At 42.3% G+C, this 20,504-nt stretch overlaps 1 protein-coding gene across 3 annotated transcripts in view; it reads right to left on the bottom strand.

Moving 5' to 3' along the window:
• Stn1 (STN1 subunit of CST complex) overlaps nucleotides 1-20,504 on the bottom strand; it is a 33,311-nt gene that overhangs the window by 2,938 nt on the left and 9,869 nt on the right. For 2 of the 3 annotated variants that reach the window (XM_047554137.1, XM_047554139.1), the window contains 6 exons: nucleotides 17,076-17,144; nucleotides 11,132-11,308; nucleotides 10,147-10,270; nucleotides 8,775-8,946; nucleotides 5,399-5,515; nucleotides 3,024-3,096 (listed from right to left, as the gene is read on the bottom strand). In XM_047554137.1, coding sequence (XP_047410093.1) covers nucleotides 3,024-3,096; nucleotides 5,399-5,515; nucleotides 8,775-8,946; nucleotides 10,147-10,270; nucleotides 11,132-11,308; nucleotides 17,076-17,144 — 732 coding nt within the window. The remainder of the gene's footprint in view (nucleotides 1-3,023; nucleotides 3,097-5,398; nucleotides 5,516-8,774; nucleotides 8,947-10,146; nucleotides 10,271-11,131; nucleotides 11,309-17,075; nucleotides 17,145-20,504) is intronic. The other variant, XM_047554140.1, reaches the window with a different exon arrangement.

The following is a 20,504-nucleotide window of genomic DNA, read 5'->3' on the forward strand; positions in this document are numbered from 1 at the left end:
AATAAAAAGTTGGGGATAAAATATACATCTTCAATGTAGAATTCTACTTGGACAATCTGCCATTAGTTGTCCGCACACCTTTTCTCCCCTGCAGTACTGGGATTGACCCCAGGGCCTCTGCATGCTAGGCAAGAGCTCTACCACCAAGCTGCACCCCAGCCCTGTTGTGCTCACACTTAAAACTGGAATCTACATTTTAAAAAGCTTTCAGCTCACCAATAATAGAGCAAAATCCATGCACAGATTCCATCTGATGCTGCTTCCTTCCAGATCAATATGAAACAGAGCAGGAGTGCGTGAGAGTGAGCAAAAGTGAACCTTTGGGACTACAGGCCAGAGAGTCACAGCTATCACCAGTGCCATTAGGAAACAGAACCTCATTTTTCTCTAACCATCTGTACCCTACTATGTGGAGTACTCCTATAACAGCTTTAAAAACACCATTCACTGACTTCTCTCAACAAGCCACCACTAGGCACCATACTATCCCATTCTGAATACAAGGAGCCAGAGGCCCAGGCTCACCCAAGGTAGCAGGCACAAAGTGCCAGAGCAGGAGCTCAAACCCAGGTGTGGAGGCTCCAGAGCCCGGCTCTTATGACACCACACTACTCATCTTTTTTTTTTTTTTTTTTTTTTTTTTGGTACCAGGGATTGAACCCAGCAGTGCTTAACCACTAACCCACTTCCCCAGCCCTTTTTATCTTTTATTTTGAAACAGGGTCTTGCTAAGTTGCTTAGGGTCTTGCTAAGTTACTGAGGCTAGCCTGAAACTTGCAATCCTCCTGCCTCAGCCTCCCAAGCTGCTGGGACACACTGCTCATCTTTAGACACACCCCTATCAGAGCTCAGGGACCTAAAAGAAGCTTGTTGTGTGGCCCTTTCCTTAGTGCAGACTTAGCCTTTGCTGAAGCACCCAGCAGTGACTGAAGAGTTCCTGATGAGGAAAACTCCCATGTCTTATTGTATGTGGAGGTCAGAAATGAACTGAAGGCTCAGGAGGAAGGGTGACATAAACGGTTGAATATCTCTCTGGATGCATGATGGAATACTGCACAGCCGTTAAAACTGTGGCACTCTCACATGTGCTCTGCTGTTGACAAAGGACCCCTAGAAGCCAATGTTAGAAGTAAAATACAAGGTGTGGGGCGATATATTGTAGGCTAACCTTTATTTGTGTTTTTAAAAAAGGATCAACTATACAAGTAAGTTCAAAAACTATTACCCTAGGCAAATGTATGATTACACAAATGGTACGCCTCTACTTCATGTACAAACAGAGAAACAAGATGTATCCCATTTGTTTACAATAAAAATAAATTTAAAAAAATACAAGTAAGTTTGTAGGTGTACCTAATATCTCTAGGATACAGAAGAATTAGTAACTGTGCCTTTGCAGAGGGAAAAGCAGAGCCCAGGGCTCCCTGCTGGGAGGGACCTCTGATTCCTGAGTGTATTTTTGCACTGCTTGATTTTTAATGTCATGCATACACTATTATTCAGAATAATTTCTAGTGCCATAGGTGATGGCATTATGAAGAAGAGGGATTGCAGCAGATACGAGATAGTCATAGACAGTCTCTCACTGGCTTTGTTACCAGGGCTCTGGAATTTACCTCCTGGGAGTTTATTAGTGCCAGATGACTGGCCTGTGGCTTTTAGAGGCTCCCAGGTACAGACTGGGTAGCATAGCCTGTTCACCTTGCCGCACATGCTCAGAGGCAGGTCCCTCAAGGTCACCTGGGACATTAGGTCCTTTTAAGGAATGAAGAGTGAATTTCTTTCTTTTGCTTCCCCAGGCCTCAGGCTTTAACTCATTCTGTTCCTAATGCAGGAAAGAATCTTCGGAGAACCTCCCTCCCATTCTGACTGAGGAATCCCAAGGATACTGCTCTTAAATGCTCCCTAGGAGTGAGAAACAAGCTTCTTCTCAACAAAAGGATGCCTGTTGTTATTGTTTTGAAAGAAGTGAACAGCATTCCCTCACATTCCCTCACAGATGCATTAAAAACACAGATTGCTTTGAGTTTATTTTAAGACCTGTTGTCACACCACTCTGGGCTCTGACCTCATCAGGTCCTAAACACCAGGGCGGAAGACTTGGCCCTACTCCACCCGCTGAGTCAGCCTGGAGCGGGTCCAGGCCCCAGGGGTGTCTGGGATGAAAGGCCTGGAAGTGGACTTCTATGGGGAACAAGGAGGCAGGACCTGGGACCTTGGGTCAGTTATGAACTTTTCTACTTCCCTTCTAGCATCATGTGTTGAACTAGGTCAACACTCATTATTAGCATATGTTTGCAAAAGTGAACTTTGAAAAGTTACTTTGAAGACTGACCACTTTGTACAGGATTTAAAGAGTACTAGTGCTTTCTTCTCTAACCAGTGTGGAAAAGGTCACGTTTGTCAGTCTAGTTACAGTTTGAGAGTCTAACCACTAGGGGATGACCTAACTCCACTAAAACCATTCTCTAAGCCATTTCTTTTGCAAACTTAGTTTCCAGGATGACTGAAAAACATCATTCAAAAACTGTAGAGTCTAGAACCATTCCCCCCAACACTGAAAGGCTTGATGTTAGGAGTGAGGGAAATGTCAGGTTTATATTCAAGGACAAGGGGGAAGGATGGAACAAGAAATAATGCTGCTCAGAGGGCATGTGAGAACCTGAGTGACATCACAAAGTCCTGGCGTCCTGGCTTACCTCACTATAGCAAAATCACCTGAGCAGCTTACCTGTTACGCCCCCAACCCTTCCCCTACAGAATGAGAATCCCCAGGGGTGGGACCAGGCACTGTACCTTTAAAAGAGCTCCAAGGTTGAAACCTAAGTGCAGCCAAGGTCTGAACTACTGAGCTAGCCCAGCAGTCACATGAGAGGTTCAGAGAAGGTGGGTGCCTTGACCATCACCTGTCAAAGCCACTGCTGGGAACAGTCCCAGCCTCCTGACTCTCTGTCCAGTGCCCTCTGGGAGGGAGCAGCCCCTTTCAGTGCACCAGTGTGTCACTTGCACACCATGCCACTTACGATTGGGCTTCTGGCAGTCTTCCTGAATGATCCGGTGGATCTTTCTGTGCAGATCTTTGTCTTCTCTAGTTACCTAAATAGGAAAAATGGTTTAGGAAAAAATGTTCTTTGATAACACAGCAGCTGTGACATCCACACTCCCAAATTAGTACCTGAGCTGGTTTCTAACGTTTCCACACCCATCGGCTTTCCTACACTGACAATGGGACTTTCGGTAGCTGGCCTACTGTCAAGGCAAACTAGTGCTAGTGCTGTTCCTCAGCAGCTCACTGCTCAGGAGGTGGCCCGAGGACACGCCCTGAGAGTTGGTTCACTGGGGTCATGATGGAAAGAAAAACAGGAGTTCTGTATTTTTAAGGGGCTGCTTTCTAATTGAACACTTACATTCACAGCATCTCTCTTATTTGTTATATTTTTGAGGGGGCACCATGATCAGAGCCTCTGAGCTGCACCCAGGACTCCTTCTTCTGGGTCCTGACTTGTATTTCTTTAGTTTTCTTCCTTCTCTTAAACACAGGGGGAAATAAAAGAAAGCAACTGGCAGGAGAAACAATCCGAAGAGCAAACCTAGCCAACACCTGTCTGCTCTCTAATGCAGACATCAGCATGCTTCTTTACACCCAGTCCAGGTAGGAGGGGAGCAGCAACCAAATGGGGCTCACTTTCACGTTCAATAGGAACCCCAATAACAACAACAAAAAGATGGAGAAAAGGACAATGGACAAGGAAGAAAAGATGGGGAAAGAGGGAGAGAGGGAAGATGAGACCAAAAAAAGGGGGAAGAATGGAGGAAAAGTGTGCAGAGCTGTAAGTTTCCACCGCAGAGAGCCCACAATGCCCATGTGTCCTGACTTAGGCTCCTCGGCTCCCAAGGTGATTGTGATGGCTAAATAAGGTCAGGGGTGAGAGCAGCTAGAGCTTGGCTGCACTGGACAAGAAGTACTGACATGACGGTGATGACCGTTTCCCTTAGGCTGGGCCTGGGAGAAAGGAAGCCTACCCACACACAATGAGTGGAAGGGGAGGGGCGAAGTCTGAGAAGGGGACAGGGGACCTGTTCTTGCTCCATCACCCCATTCCAACTCACAGTGATTCATATGAGGAAGTGCCCCAGCCAGGCAACACCTCGGCCTGGGCGGTGGCCTGTGGCTCTGCTGCTCCCCAGGAAGGGCTGCTCTCCACAGATCCTGACAGAGACCAGCCCCAGAGCCCCAGGAACATGTGTCCCAGAGGAGGCTGGAGCTGAGCTGAGCTGCCTGCCTTGTGCGACCACCTCCAGCCAACTCCTAGGTGCCTTCCCATCCCAGGATGGGGTGGGCCGCACCCCGCTTTCTACAGGTAGATTGGCTCTACCAGATGTTCAAGCAGCATTAAAAACTGGTCTTGATTTTTAAAACCTCTGAAATGGGGAATCAGTAGAGTAAATCAACATCAGAAAATGTGCTACTGAGGAAACCTTCCCCTCAGCAATTTGACCCATAAGTAGTGACACCGATCTCTCTCTAGCAGACTAACTTTTCACAAGCCACATCTATGCCGACTGACATTGGTGGCCCTCAGGAGGCCCATTTTCAGCTGGACTCCTCCAACACTAAAGGCATGCAGCAAGAGGAGAACTTTTGTATCAGGAAAGAGGCCAGGAAGCAGCCATTCATGTACTCCTGAGAGGTCAATTGGCATAGTCTTTAGGGAGGTCAATGGGATTGTGTCACCCGGAAGCTTAAAAGCTCATGTCCTCCGCTCCTGAAACTCTTCCTTCAGGAGTCAATTGTATAGAAATACTGACATGAGATCACAGAGACAGCTGGGCAGAAAGGACCACAGCAGCAGTCTCTGTGACAGCAAAAGTTGGAAACACCATAAAAGTCCCTCATAAAGGTATGGCTAAAAAAATTTAGGTCAAGTGTGCAAGCATGGAATATCATAAGGGTGTAAAAGAATGAGGTGGACTCCCAATAATGTGGAAAGGTTTCTGTGATGTGCTCTTTTGGCAATGTCTGGAGGCATTTTTGGTGGTCACAATGGGGGAGGTGTCACGGGCGACTACTGAGGGGAGGTCAGGGTGCATCCCACCATGCACAGGCTAGTGCCCATGGCAATCACTGAGCCCACTCAGGCTGAGAGTGAGAGTTCCTGATTTAGAAGATGATTACCATTTTTTTTTTTTGTAAAGCAAAGAGGCTACAGGAGTATATTCATGCATCTGTAAATGTACAGATGAAGGATATATGGTTACAAGAGGTAGCTCAAGGAAAGGTAAGGGTCAACGTTTATTCCTGACTTAATGTACCTCCTTCATGATTTTTAAAAAAACAATAAGCAGTTATTCATAATTGAAACTATGAAGGAAAACATTAAAATTGTGGGTCTCTTACATGGTACAGGTTATCAAAAGCACCGCCTTTCTGGAAAACGAGTCCTTTTTCCTGTAGCAGCTGAATAGCATTCTTAAATATACTATGAATTGCCTTGGAAGGGGTGTCGTTCTTAAACTGTATAGACAGGGAAAACAAAAAAGAAGAAGAAAAGAAGTAAGTCCCACCTTCGGGCACCTAAAAACAACTCCCCAAACCAACTGGTTTGTGAATTTGCCCAACAGGTTTTTAATCTGCTGAGTCAAGATCCAGGCATGCACCAGCCGAGCAGGGTGGTATTTCAGGAGGGCTGGAGGTTTGCTCTGGCAGGATCATGCTTGATAACTGCTCCATACTTCAGCTGTGCTTTGTTTAATTCGGTGATATGGAGTGGAAGACCAGGAAGCTACTCTAGCTGTTGGCCGGTCTTTGTATACACATTGACTCTTTCCTTCCGCAAGACCAACTGGCAGAAAGGGAGCTTTGGAGACCTGGGACATTAAAAGCAGAGTTTCAGCTGTGAAGCAGGAGGACTCAAATGAAATGGCTCTCAGTAAATATAAACAATATGTGAAGCTTCCTTTCCAAAAAACCTTTGCCTCAGCTGACCCCAGGGCATTTTTTCCAGACTGGTTTGAAGACATCAGCCTCTACTCATCCCTTCTAGAAGCCAGCAATTCTTCTGGATGGGGATCTGTGTCTTTCTTGTCATTTTTTGAAAGAGCAATGACAGACTCATCTGATTCAGGAAATGGAAATGGCTTCCAGACTCAAACACTGGCTGGCTGCATGTGCTGAGCCTTAGGCTCTGGCCAGGAACTGGGTGGCTCCCTAGCTTCTCTTCACTCTCAAACCAACTCGGTGTTCATCTGGATGTCAAAGATACAATGGTTTTGCCAGACATTGTGCCGCACACATGTAATCCCAACCACTTGGGGCTGAGGCAGGGGGATCCAAGTTCAGACTTAGTCTGGGAAATTTAGTGAACTTAGCTAAAAAAAAAAAGGTGGGGGTGGGGATGGGGGTGGGGGGGAGGTGAGGATGCAGCTCAGTGGTAGAGCCCTTGCCTAGTCCACAGAGGTCCTGGGCTCAATTCCCAGCACCGTGGGGAAAAAATGGTTTTAGAAGGTCTGCTTATCACGTTTCTGGTTTGTTAAGGGCCACAAAGGAAAAAACAGAAAGGGGGAAATGCTCTAGCCACTCTCCCACCTCTCATCTAGGGCACCACCACACAACTTTTTGTTAAGCTATTGTCTGTACAACAGAAAGTGCCAAAGCTCTCGGGTTTCACCATCACTGTGAGCATCTTTAGTCTCCTGGGGATCTATTAGATGGAATTCAATTTAATGATACTGACCTTCCCAACCAGAGCAATGTGATGGACTAATTCATAATTGATGGGAAAAAAATTGTTTCCAAAGACAAAACAAATACAATGCCACAGTCATTCCATTTCAAACATATGGCATTGGGCAAGCACGATTTTCTGCTCTAAGCTTTTTCAGAACAATATCACACCAAAACTTCCCCATAGATCATTTTGAATGGAGGAGTCTTCATTCCTCAAAGAGTGCTTAAGTCTCTGTACTTAATTACAGCTATCACAGAAGAGCTGGCTTCATGTGAAGAATGTGGACTTTGCTGAGTGTTAAAAGTTTCTTTGCAAATATGCTGATAATCATTAAAAATCCTAGGAGGCCAATTTGGCTTTGAGCCTCTTCTGAATGATTAAATGGGAAGAAGGTCAATCTTGCTGTCAGGAGACAGCTGGAAAGCTGCATCTCTTTAGAAGCAACCTTGGCAAAGAACAAAGCACCCAGGCATGACCCACCCCACCTGGGTGCTTTCTGAAATGATATCCCTCATCTCCCTGTGTGAAATCCTGGGTCACTGGGCACACAAGCCTGTTGGCAAGAGGAAGTAATTAGGTGCACGAACAAAATTGAGAGGTAACAGTCATGCCTAGGAGGTCAGGATGGTGACCTGGTATCTATTCCACCATGAAGAACAGCTTTGGTTACTGAGCACAAGTGTGTTCTCAGCAGCCCTATTAGCAATGAGAGAAGACTGGAAAACATCTGAACTGTCCAGAAAGGAGGAGACTGGAACCAATCTTTTGGCAGAGGTAACAAGATTATTACACAGGGGCAAATCAGGATGTAGTACTAGGAAAGGATCTGCAGGAACCACCAGTGGAAACGAAGGTCTCTGATAGGGCATGACAGCTCGGTGCCATATGAATGAAAAAGGAGACCACCTGCAGTTTACATGTGTATCAACTACATCCAGGAGGACACACAGGAGGCTGGCAGTGGGGCTTGTCTCTGGAGACAGGGACAGGGTGAGAGGAAGGATGGGAAGAAATCTACATTTACTTCACCACCTTCTGAGACCACTTGACTTTTTAACAACCATTCATTCGTTCGATCAACAAATAATCACTGAGAACCTGCTCCATGCAGCCCTGTTCCAGGTCCTGGGTAGAAAGCCCCCATGCAATGCTAGGGTAAAAATCAAAATGAAAAACATTAAGAGGAAGGAAGTATTTAAGTTCTGTGGAGGGCAAACAAATGCAGTGATGTCATAGATACAAATGTAACAAGGTGGGACAAGTGGCGGTCAGAGCAGGCAGACAGCTGGGGGAACAAGAAGGTGATATTTAAGCTGACATCATTTATTTAAAAGTAAATAAATATGAGTCATGTCACAACGACAGCAAACCTAAGAATAGTAATGAAAGGAAAAGTCTAAAATCAGTCTCCAATAATTCAAAAAAGAAACACCAAACAACCAAGTTCACCTGTGACACTGGAGGTTAAAAAAAAAAAAAAAAAAAAAAAACAGGGACAAATCTCTCCAAGAGCAACAAAAACACTACCTGAACATTCCCTGGAATTTTTACTTATGAACCAAACTGAATATAACTTGGTCTTTATTTAAACTCCTAAAACAGGTCAAATCAACCTTATTGTGACACGACAAAAAACCCTGGTTCAAGTTCAAGAGCCATCTTGCTAATCAATAAGTAATTCTGGGTGGAAGATAATGACCTCCTCTCATCTCCTCCTTCCTCATTTGGCTTCTGCTGAGATGAAATACCCATCTCCGTGGGTACTAACAACTAGGTGCTATGACATGAGCCTATTATTATTTTTTTCTACTCAAAGATTAAGGGTAATGAGAGTAAGTAAAAGGAGGAAAGGGCAGGTCCAGCCTCATTTCAAATTCTTAGTGGTCAGTGACCTTTCCGGAATAGAAACAGCATGTGCTGGAAGGGTGACCTCTGCCCCTGGGTTTGCCCTGTGAGTCTCAACACCACAGTCGTGTTCACCCACACCCTTCAACTGCAGACCCGGGGCAGAGGCCCAGCTTTCTCACATGGGCACGCGGCACTCACTTGGTCCGAGCAGGTGCTGTGAATAACAGGCTGATTGGCAAAAGTCAGCAAGGATGCCACCATCTCCAGCTCCTGCTGGTAAAAGGTTTGCACTCTCTTCTCCACGAGGAATTCTTTGATTTTTTCACTCAGCAAACACGTGAGACTGGTGAGGTCTTGGGCTTCTGGATTGCTGCCAGGGGAAAGTTTGTAAAAAGCCCTGAAGAAAACCATCGCCTTTGTTCCTTTTAGTGTACATAAGACAGAAAATTAGGTAGAAGATGCAACATTATATTGAGACTTGTTTTTGACATAAGAGGTGCATACAGTGAATACTGTGTGGCTGTTTAAAATGATGAGAACCAGGGCTGGGTGTGTGGCTCAGTGGTGGAGCAGTTGCCTAACATGTATAAGGCCCTGGGTTCTTTCCCCAGTACCACAAAAAAAGATTCTGAGAATTAAAAAAGACATTCGTGATAGACTAAGAAAAAAAGTCAAGCTGCAGAAGACGTATGGTCCATTTAAAAAAAAAAAGAAAGAAAGGACAACCTACAAAATATATAGGTGGCATTCATGCTTGTGCACAAACAGAAGAAAAGAGTCCAAGAGGAAACAGCAGCCAGGAACAGTGGCAACCTCTGGGGAATGGGACTGAGGAGACAATTCCTACTTTCTTTTCTATACAGGTCTAGAGTTTGCACTTTTCAGAAAATATAGTTTCCTGATAGGTTAAAGGAATTAAAGGAGGGCTGAGCATAGCATAGCACAGTGGTAAAAAAGTGCTTGTCTAGCACGCACAAGACTGTGGGTTCAAATCCCCGGTATCACAAAAAAATAAAAATAAAGGGGACATAGTAACATTTCCCCTTTCTCTCCTCCCATTCTGTTCCAGCCTGTATCTTCTCCTTGTTGTCCATATACTAGCAAATATCCATATACTTTCATTCCTCCTGGGGTTGGTTTTGTTTTGTCGCCTCCCTAAAGGAATAAAATCATCCCTGGTTGAAAACACTGACATAGGTTCTGTGGGTTTGGTTATGATGCTACACTTGGTGATGTGCTTTGGAACAGCTTTCAAGTTTCTTGCTCTGGGGTTTTGTTGAGCTTCTTGGATCTGTGAGTTTATAGTTTTCCAGAGCTTGGAACAATTTTAGCCATTATTTCTTCAAATATTTTTTCTGTGCTCCTCCCTCTACTCTTTCAATGATCCCGATTATGTGTATATTTTCCTGACTTCCCTCTGCAGGTGAGGAAATGGAGGCAAATGGAGGTGAGAGCTCCACAGTGTTCAAGTGGAAGCTTCTGGCCGGCCCAGGTGGACCCCAGCCTTTGGCTCCTGCCACTCAGCTGCACACTGCCGACACACGTTTGGCAGAGATTAGACATAACTTACCTTGCTGCTGCTCCTTCCTCTAGAGCTGGGCTGCGGAAAGGCTGGTCATAAACTCTCCTATAGATAGTGGGCAGCTCAAGCATCCTCGCAATTTGAATTTTCCACACTGGATCATCCACTTTGTCTAATAAGACCAGGAAAAAAATGTCACAGAAATTACATTGAGATCAGTTTTTTCCAATGTCCAAGCTACTACCAGGGCAGCAGTCTAGAAGCACTTCCGGCCTTCCTGCAAGGGCAAAGGCAATGCCCTGTCATGGGTGAGGCCAGGGAGAGGAAGAAGCTAGGAAAGACCATTGGCGTACTGATTCATCTAAGACTCTGGTAGACAACAGGGGCTGTCCTTGAGACTTCCAGCTGAAAATCAGCCAGGGGAGATGATGCAGAACTGTCCTATCTCTAATTAGTTGTTTTCATTTAAAGTTAACAGACTTGGCCAGGCATAGTGGCACATGTGTGTAATCCCAGCAATTTGGGAGGCTGAAGCAGGAGGATCACAAATTTGAAGCCAGCTTCAGCAACTCAGTAAGGGACTTAGCAACTTAGCAAGAACCTGTCTCAAAATAGAAAATGAAAAGGGCTGGGGATGTAGCTCACCTCTGTGTTCAATCCCCAAACCAAAAAAAAAAAGTTAATGAACTCGATGGTGTTTAGGAAATTTCCATCATTTTGACGATATGAACTCTGCCCTAATGGATTGACACTTGGATTTCGAAGTTCTTTGGAAACTACTATGTTGTTGAAATAAACTTGCCAACTATATATAATCAGTAATTTATTCTTTCCTAATCTACTTATTATTAACTCTCTTCAAAATAAAGTTTTGAAGAGCTACTTTTCTAAATAAAGTATGCTACACAATATAATTTCCCCCATTAGAGTGAAATCTTCTAAACTTTTTGAAAGTTGGATTTTTAGATAAACAAGAGTCTACTGGACTCACTCCCAAAATGGCAACCAATTTGACAAAGACTCTTGTGCTTACAATAAGTAGTGGCATGAATTTCTCGCTCTTCTCTGTATGTGCGGATGTAGCCTCTGATTTGGATAATGTCCCCAAGTTCTACCTTGGTTCTCTGCTCAATGGTCTCTTGAAGTTTCTTAAGCTGTGAGGTCAGACTTAGCTCACTTGCTGCACTTGGAGCAGCCGCAGTCTTGAGGGCTGGCAGGAGAGAGAGAGAGGTTTACCGCCATCACTCTACCACACTGCGGAGAAAGTTCAAGAGCAAGACCAACACAGCACATTTATTCTCCTTCTGATTAACTGCAACACCACAGGAATTCCTTGTAACCTTTTTGAAATTCTCTATTGAATGGTGGAGATATAAGGTATAGCTGTGATTATTCAAAAGCAGAGAGAAGGGGACAGAGTCTGGACAGGCCAAGTGGGCAAGCTCCAGTGCAGTCCCAAGGCCTTCTTTCCCACCTCTGCAATGCCAGCAGAGCCAGGGCTCTACACAGTCCTGAGTGTGACTCTAGGGGCAACAACTCTTAATAACCCTGCAGACACCTGTCCCACCTCAGTGCTCTACATCCTGACCTCTCACCTCTCACTCATTCTCTTACACACCCACTCACTCACTCTCATCCATTTAAGAATATACCCTACTGGCTAGACACGGTGCATGCCTGTAATTCCAGCAGCTCAGGAGGCTGAGGCAGGAGAACTGAAAGTTCAAAGACAGCCTCAGCAATTTAGTGAGGCCCTAAGCAACTTAGTAAGACCCTGTGTGTGTATATATATATATGTCCTAAATAATCTCTACCATTCAATTTTATTTCCAAACTATGTTAGATAAGTAAAAAAAAAGCAGCCATGGATGTTTGGGTAGACAGGTGCTACTTTAAAACCTTTACAATGTATTAGCACATCCAATCCTTATGACTACTACTACATATTATCCCTATTTCAGAAAAGAAGAAACTGAGTCACACAAGAGATCAAGCAAATTTTGCCCAAACGAAGCTGCAGCATGAACTCAGTCAGTCACTGGCTGCACAGTCTTCTCACTGATTCTTTTACTCTCTGTTGCTGTCCCAAGAGGTTCTCACATGTTCCATAGACAGAGTTGGTTGGCGTAGAAGATTCTGTGTTCTGTTTTTCTGTCTACCATAATTCCAAATACTCATGTATCCACACAATCTATACAACCCAGCATTTTAATTAACAATATAGCATTATCTTGCTGATATTCCAGGTTATTTAACTAGTCTCACTAAATAGCCCCTCTCTTTAAAAATCTTCTTTATTTATTTATTTTTGTGGAGATGTGGATTAAACCCAGAGCCTCATGGACAATAGGCAAGCAATCTACCACTGACCTACATCCCCAGACCCTCATTTTTATTTTTTAACTCTAGTATTGATGGAGGCAGTATAGCCTAGAGGTCAGCATTTGAATCCTGGAGTCAGAAAGACCTGACTTGAATCTTAATTTACCTCTTGTTAGCTGTGTGACCTTGGGCAGGAGGCTTAACCTCACTGTCTTTATTTCTTCTCCATTTACACGTCTCTGTTTCTTCGATTATGAACTGGGGATAATAGTAGAGTACCTCATATATCAACGTGTTGTGTATGGTCTTATTTAGCCCTTAACACAATGCCAGATACATCAGAAATAATTAATATGTGGTATTTGTGATAACAAATAATTCAGATCACTAGACAAATTATTTTCATTGGGGTCTTTCATTCGGGATTACTGGAAAAAAAGTGTACGAACAAATTTACAGTTCATGGCATACTGTCAGAATGTTTGCCAGAAAAAAGTAGCCCAGTCACTCCACCTTGACAAGATGTCACCAGCAATGCACATGCACATACATGCTCACAGCTCCTGCACCAGCTTCAGTCACTGGGGTCTCTACTGCCTTAACCAGCACATGACTCCATAAAGTTTTATTTTGCTTTTAAATCACAAGAGTGGCTACGTGTTTTTATGTGAGATTATCTCCTCTCTGTGTTTCTTTATAGATCTGCCCTTCATCTCTTTAACTTTGTCAGTTCCTGTGAAATCTGAGGGAAGGATTATCTGTGATGCTTAGTACACGTACTCTCCTCACTCCATTGTTTTCCTTTTTATGTTAGGGGATTTCATTCTATTGCATAACACCTTGAAAAGATCTTGATTTGCAAGAACATCCCTCTTGTTATTCATGATAGCAGCCGGGGACTTATGAGATTTTAATGCGTTTATTGGGATAAATTACACTGTCTTCTTTGGGTTATTCTGTGTAAGCCAGAAGATAACAATCAAAGTGAACTCTTTTTAAATATTGTTATCTACCTGAGACAACATCTGCTAAATGCTGATTTATTTTCTGCTGTCATTATTTCTGGTTTATATTCTAATGGCATTTCTAAAATGGAGTGAATCTCTCTTAGTCTCTTAATCAAATTTTCGGCCTTTTGATATAACACAATTTTTAAAAATATTTTATTAGTTGTTGATGAACCTTTATTCATTTAATTATTTGTACATGGTGCTGAGAATTGAACCCAGTGCCTCACGCATGCTAAGCAAATGCTCTACCACTGAGCCACAACCCCAGCCCCAGACATAACACAATTTTGAAACTATGATTTTTTTATAACAAGCAGAGGCATTAATTTTGACATATTTGCTCCATCCAGGGAAATGGGAACAGGGAGTAGGGGAGACCTTGCACATGCAGTAACCAACTCCTAGGAGACTAGACACACTTGGTAATTAATGTTGCTCAGCTTACTAGGTTTCCCTTTAGAAAACATCCAAGAATAACTTCCCAAAAGGCTGCTCCACCCATTTTTCTATCCCCAGGCCCTCCTCTTCATGGGCTGAGTTTTAAGGGTATTTATAAACTTCATTGCCATTATGCAGACATTACAGGTGACATTAATAAAGAAAGACTTCATATAGCACCACTGAAATTATTAGGCTGATGGTTGGTCTGAGAAAAAGAGACCCAGCTCTCATTGCAAGGGTGAGCCAAACTGCCAAAAGAAGGCTCCAGCATGTAATTTAATGAGTGTGATGAGATGGCTGGAGCCTGAATTTCATTTGAAAAGTCTATTCCATCCTGAACCATAAATCCCCTTTAACATTCTAATACTAAGGGCCAAGCTTTCTTAACTTTGCTCATAAGCAAAGCACATTCAATGTGACATTTATAGGAGCTAACATTATATTCTTATACTTTAATTAACTGGAACATGACTAATTTTGACTCAGACTAAATTTTGTTTTAAAAAATGTCTTTATTGGCCACTTTCCAATGGAAAGCTTTTAAACTTTGGGCGATTAAATTAAAAGGAGAGAATGGGCAAGTTGGGAACAATTTAAAAACATCATTTCATGTGTAACACGATAAGAATCATTTTTAGGGTTTCTCCTGATACTGTTATCCTCTATATTTGCAAAGCAATTTTAAATTAAGACTACCCTCAATTCAGCTACTCACAGATATTTTAAAAATCTTTCTCTTAATATTCTTAGTATTATATTAGCCATTTTATTGATCTACAAATTACTAAGAATTATATAATATTACTGATGATGCCATTTGTTAGAGTTAATTTTAAAAACTAAAATAATATTTAAAACCATCACTCACAGACCAAATCCATTTACAACATGCTTTTATAAATAAAGTTTTATAGGGACACAGTCATGCAATTTGTTTATGTTTTATTTATGGCTGCTTTATGTTAAAATAGCAGTATGAAGTAGTTCAATCCAAACCATATGGTCCACAAAGCAGAAAATATTTATTGTCTGGCCCTTTACAGTGAGTTTGCTGGCTCTCCATTTAAACAAGTATGTATACCTTCTGATTGAAGATTGTGACAACCATAAATCTGCAAATGATATTAATACTGCTATGATTTGAATGTTTTTGACCCCTCCCAAATTCATGTTAGAAACTTAATCTCCAATTATATTAGTCAGCTTCCCATCACTCTGATGAAATACCTGACGCAGACTACTTATGAAGTAAAGAGGTTTATTTTGGCTCACGGTTCTGGAGTTTCGAGTGCAAGATCAGGCAGCCTCACTGGTTTTTGGTGAGCATCACATCATGGCAGCAGTGTGCATCCAAGGAGCCAAGGAGCAGTCACATATTGAGTCAGGAAGCAAAGTGAGGGAGACACCTAGTACCACAGTCCCTTTGAGGGCATGCCCCCAATGACTTAAAGCCCTCCCTTTGGCCTCACCACTTAAGGTCCACAGCACCAGGATCAGGCTTTTAAATATTGGTCTTTGGGGGACATTGATCCAAACATAGCAGCAACACAACAACGTTGGAGGGGACCTGGGAGGGGTTAGATTACGAGGGTAGCAGGACTGGATGAATGCCACTGTCAAAAGGGTTCTCTCTTCTGCTCCTTGGCCATGGGAGGAACAGTGCTCCTTTCCCATGGAGGACCCAACACTCAAGGAGCCACCTCAAAGTGGAGACTGGCCCTTACCAGACATCAAAAACTTTCAGCACCCAAATCTTAGACTTCCCAACTTCCAGAACTATGGGATATTGTTTTTAAAAAAAAAATTACCCAGTTTCAGATATCCTGTAGTAACAGCACAAAACAAACTTAAGAAAATACCCTAGACATATATGAAAATCCAGATATTTGATTGTATTATAGGTTTTTTTTTTACCTAAGAAATAATCTGCATAAAAACCTGTTATCCACCTTAAATTTATTTGTTCCAAATTAGGAATGGAAAGGCCAAAGTTATGTGAAACTGATGGCCAAATTCTAAATGCAAATACAACAGAAAACTAAGCAAATGAGCAGGCCACTGCTCAGAAGAGTGAAAGCAGGAAGTTGAGATTTGACCCTAATGGCAAGGAGGAAAGAAGAAACCACTGTAAGCATCAGACGTGTACAACACAAGATGCTAGGTAGACAGACACTAGATGCTACGTATCAGAGCATGCAGTGTTGAACTGCACAGCCATAGGGCACCACGCAGAATCATGTTGTAAAACAGGAAAAACAAGGGGCCAGTTTCTGAACCTTCTCTAGAGCCAAAAATGATCACCAGTAAGGCATGATGCAGTTTACATATTATTAATTTAACTTTAAAAATTATCCCAGAGGGAGCTGGGTGCAGTGGCGCACGCCTGTAATACCAGTGGCTCAGGAGGCTGAGGCAGGAGGATCTCCAGTTCAACTCAAGGATCTCGAGTTTTTTTGCCTCAGCAAAAAAGTGAGAGGAGGTCCTAAGCAACTCAGAGACACTCTGTCTTTAAATAAAATATAAAAATGGGCTGGGAATGTGGCGCAGTGGTTAAGCGTTCCTGGGTTTAATCCCTGATACTGAAAAAAAATATTATCCCAGAGGACTTGGGGTGTAGCTTAGTGGCAGAGTGTTTGCTTAGCATGCACAAGGCTCTGGGGTTTCCCAGCACAGAAAATATTGTTTCAGTTATAGTCAACGTATTCAATACACAATTTTCAAGTTTTTTTTTGCAGTTTATATTATTTTGTGGCTAACTTACAAAGGAATCCCATCTTAACAACAAAAATTTCTGCCTGGCATTTGTTTGACTATATTCGAGATTTCAAAAAATCTAGATCAGGGTAGCGTAGAAGTGAGAGGCAACCACATAAGAGCAGAGGGCTTTAAAACTTTGGTCTTGACTTACATAATAGCTATTAGGCTGAACACAAAGTGCTGAATCCCTCAGGAACCTCTTTGTATTCCTGTGCACTCAGAAGGAAGTGAGCAACAAAAAGATGGGAGAAAGAGAAGCCACACCCCTGACCAAGGTGCCGGTTTTCAGTGCAGCAAAAACTCCGGATACAGCGCTTCAAGTCCATCACTGTGATTCACCGGAGGATAAATGTGAAAATTTAACCCTACAGCCATTTTCCTATGAGTTATTTTGAATAAAATCCACTGGTTAGTTGAAAAGCAAGGGAACATGACAAATAAAGTTACCTGGTGAAGATTCGGGACTGCTTGACTTTTTCCAGCAGATACAGTTTATTACTCCGGTGCTATCATCCACTGCAAGAGAAGCATAAAAGGGCAGAGGAGTGATTAGGGCATGGTTGCTGAATGCACATGTCATTACGGCATTCAGCCATACTGAAAGATGACATTTTTCAATAGCCTACAGGGCAGAGCCCTTATCAAACTCTCCCTCTATCTTTAGAAACAGTCTCTTGCCATACACCAGCATGAACTGCTTGCCTGTGCATGTCACAGTAATACACAACCCAATGGGACGCATACAACATTTTGCTTATTCTACCTCGAGGGCGCTGTGTCTCATCTACACCTCTCTGCTAAAAGTGGCATCCGCAGGAAGTCACGTGCATGACTCTCAATCACTGCCCACACACATCAGTCCTTTTGTCCTGCTGCAGGCAGACGGCATGGCGCGGTCTGTGGTCAGGGGCATGCAGGGTAGTGCCTCTGTCACCACTTCTCTTTCACTTGACTTCCAAAACAAAGCGTACCACGTCCCTTGGCCTGGGCTTCTTTTTGCAAAAGGGGGTATAAGGAAAGCCAAGCACATCCCAGAAGGGCAGACTCTTATTTTTGTAAAAGAAAATAATTATATCTTGGTCACAAAAATCAATATTGGTCTGACTTATTTAATTCCTGACTGTCGGGGAAAAAAAGTCAAGACAGTTCTCATGGCATTTGGATTTGTAACTGTAGAGAAATCTGGACATGTTTGCTTGGGAAGATAGATAATTTTTCTTTATCTAATTTTTGACAAACTCAGAAGAGAGGTTGCTAAGCATGGGCTCAGTGGGTCTCATAAGTTTTTTAAAAAATCATCAAGCACTTTGTTGGAAAAATGTATGTAATATAAAAGAAATATAAATAAAGCAAAAACGTTTTGTTGCTAGCTTAAATCTCTCTTGAAATAAGTTGTAAATACTTCTCAGATGGGTTTCATTTTGTTAAATAGGAAATAAGTTAACTTAAGATGAGAAAAAGATATGGGTGAACACTTTCAACCTGGAGTTTATAGCTGGGTAGGAGAGACTTTTTAAAGCAGAATCTGAAAATTTAGAACTCATTTGAAAAAATTGTCTGATTTATTTGCTGACCTAAAAGCCAGTAATGGATAGCAATTTTCAAAATAACAGGGTTGGTGCTGTATATGTAAAGAGCTCATATAAATCAATAAGAAAAAGAGGAAAAAGTAGCAAAGAAAAAAGACATGAAATTTATAGAAAATATAAAAATGGCCAATAAGTATATGTCAGTTTGCTAAATTTCCTAGTTATATATATAAATTGCCTTTGATTTGGCAATTACTTCCAATAAATTAAACTGAGGAGATTAAAAGAACAAATACACAGATATATACATCTTGTATAAGGCTGTTCACTGTAGTATGGTTTGCAATACTGAAAACTGAAATAACTAAATGTTTATAAATAGGCAATTGGCTAAATAAATTACAATAACACAGTGTAGGAGAATAAAAAATTATGAGAAATCTATGTTCACTGCTATTAAAAAATATATATACTTCCCTGTCAAACAGAAATCTTATGTCCTATAAATCTTATTAAAAATTTAAGTAAAACATTAAATAATTTTTTAACAGAAATTATTTTTTATGACATTAAATGCTAAGAGCAACATCTTTGGGAGTATGGGGAAGGAATTCCACATTCAATATATACGTTGATTATAATTCTAATTTCAAAAACATTAAGAAGGGGTTAGGGATATAGCTCAGTTGGTAGAGTGCTTGCCTAGCATGCACAAGGCCCTGGGTTCAATCCCTAGCACCACCAAAAAAAAAAAAAAAAAACATTCAGAAGAGAAAGACATCCATATAATAGTGCTAAGGAAAAAAGGCATTTCTAGATTTCTTCAACATTAGCAACACTCTAGGAATGCCAGGGAAGATGTTCATTAAAACATCATTTTGTCTACTTTTTAGAGTTTTACGTAATTTTTATGTACTTCATTAAAATTTTCTCATTTTAAAACTTTATTTTATAATGAGTAAATATGGAAAAGAAGCAAAAAAAATCAAGAAAGACATTTTGAGTTGAAAAAAAAAGTATGACACCTATATAGGCACACCACCTCTCTGGTCCATTGAAAAACCTTGATCTATAACGAAAAGTCAAAGAATTGGCAGATGAGTATTATTCTAGTACACGTGACATCCTTCCGGTCTTGCGGTCTTGCCTTGAGCTCCCAAGATTTCAGTCTGAGCTCGAGTGGCTGCCTGGTGCTCTGCGCACAAGCACTGATACCAAACCCTCCCTACCCTGGTTTGTGACCTCTCTTAGCAGAGCCTTTGCCACAGTCCCCAAGATCTGCTGCTGAATGCCCTGCAAGAGGAGCATCCTGGCAGTGTGGCACAGTGTCCTCCCCAGCTGGTAGCACCACTGGGTCACCGGAATGAGTCAGGGTGGGCAGAAATACCCCCAGCACAGGCCTGGCCTGCTGTGAGTCAGGGAAAGCAAGCCCCAGGACAGCAGGGAGTGGCTGCCTGGCAGGTGGCCCAAGAGCCAAACTGGGCCTGAGGACAGAAGGGAGAGAATCAGCGCTCCACTTGAACGAGCCACACAAGATTTAGAGTTGCCAAACAAAACAAAACAAAACAAAACAAAACCCATAAAAAAAAAAAAAAAAAAAAAAGAATTAAAGTTGCAAAAGCATTTTTGCGCTTGAGTGCTTCCACATCCAGATGCTGGCCATTTTCCTGCAGCCTGCAGATGTGTGGTGTGCTCATGACACCCACTCTGGGAGAAAGTCTTCTTGGGAAGAGCCAAACATATCACCTCAATTTTTTCAAAATGGAAAAAGCGGATAAGTGAAGACCCTTTAGGTCAAGGGCCTCATTCTGGCCTGGTTCTGAGGCCAGCACCGTAGTCCTCACAGTCTCACTTATTTGATCTAAAAAATAGAAAATTAAAAACCAAATCCGCCTTGTAAGCACAAGGCTCTGGGTTCGATCCCCAGCGCGCACACACACACACACACACACACACACACACAAAAAAAAAAAAAAAAACCAAATCCAGCTCATTAAGGGGCAGGAGGCTGGAGGAAGAAGAGAAAGAGAGAGAGAATCAATCCAACTTACATGCAAACCACAGAGCACACGGGTCAGTGCACAGTAGATTGGATCCACAAACCCATCAGTAGAGCCCTGAACAAGTTACTGAGTCTTAGTTTTCTCATTACAAAAGAGAAATAAAAGCTGTCCTTTTTATTTCAAAAGATTACAGGGAGAGTAACATGAAATGAGGAATGAAGGTGCTTTGTAAACTGAAAGACACTATTATTTCCTCATTGGTATCAAGAGAGGAAGCACTTTACTGTACTGCAGCCACAGCTGAGTGGGCTGTAGGAACTTAGTAAATGTTTGTCCAGTTGTCT

Source organism: Sciurus carolinensis, chromosome 5, assembly GCF_902686445.1.
Source record: "Sciurus carolinensis chromosome 5, mSciCar1.2, whole genome shotgun sequence".
NCBI classification, from domain to species: domain Eukaryota; kingdom Metazoa; phylum Chordata; class Mammalia; order Rodentia; family Sciuridae; genus Sciurus; species Sciurus carolinensis.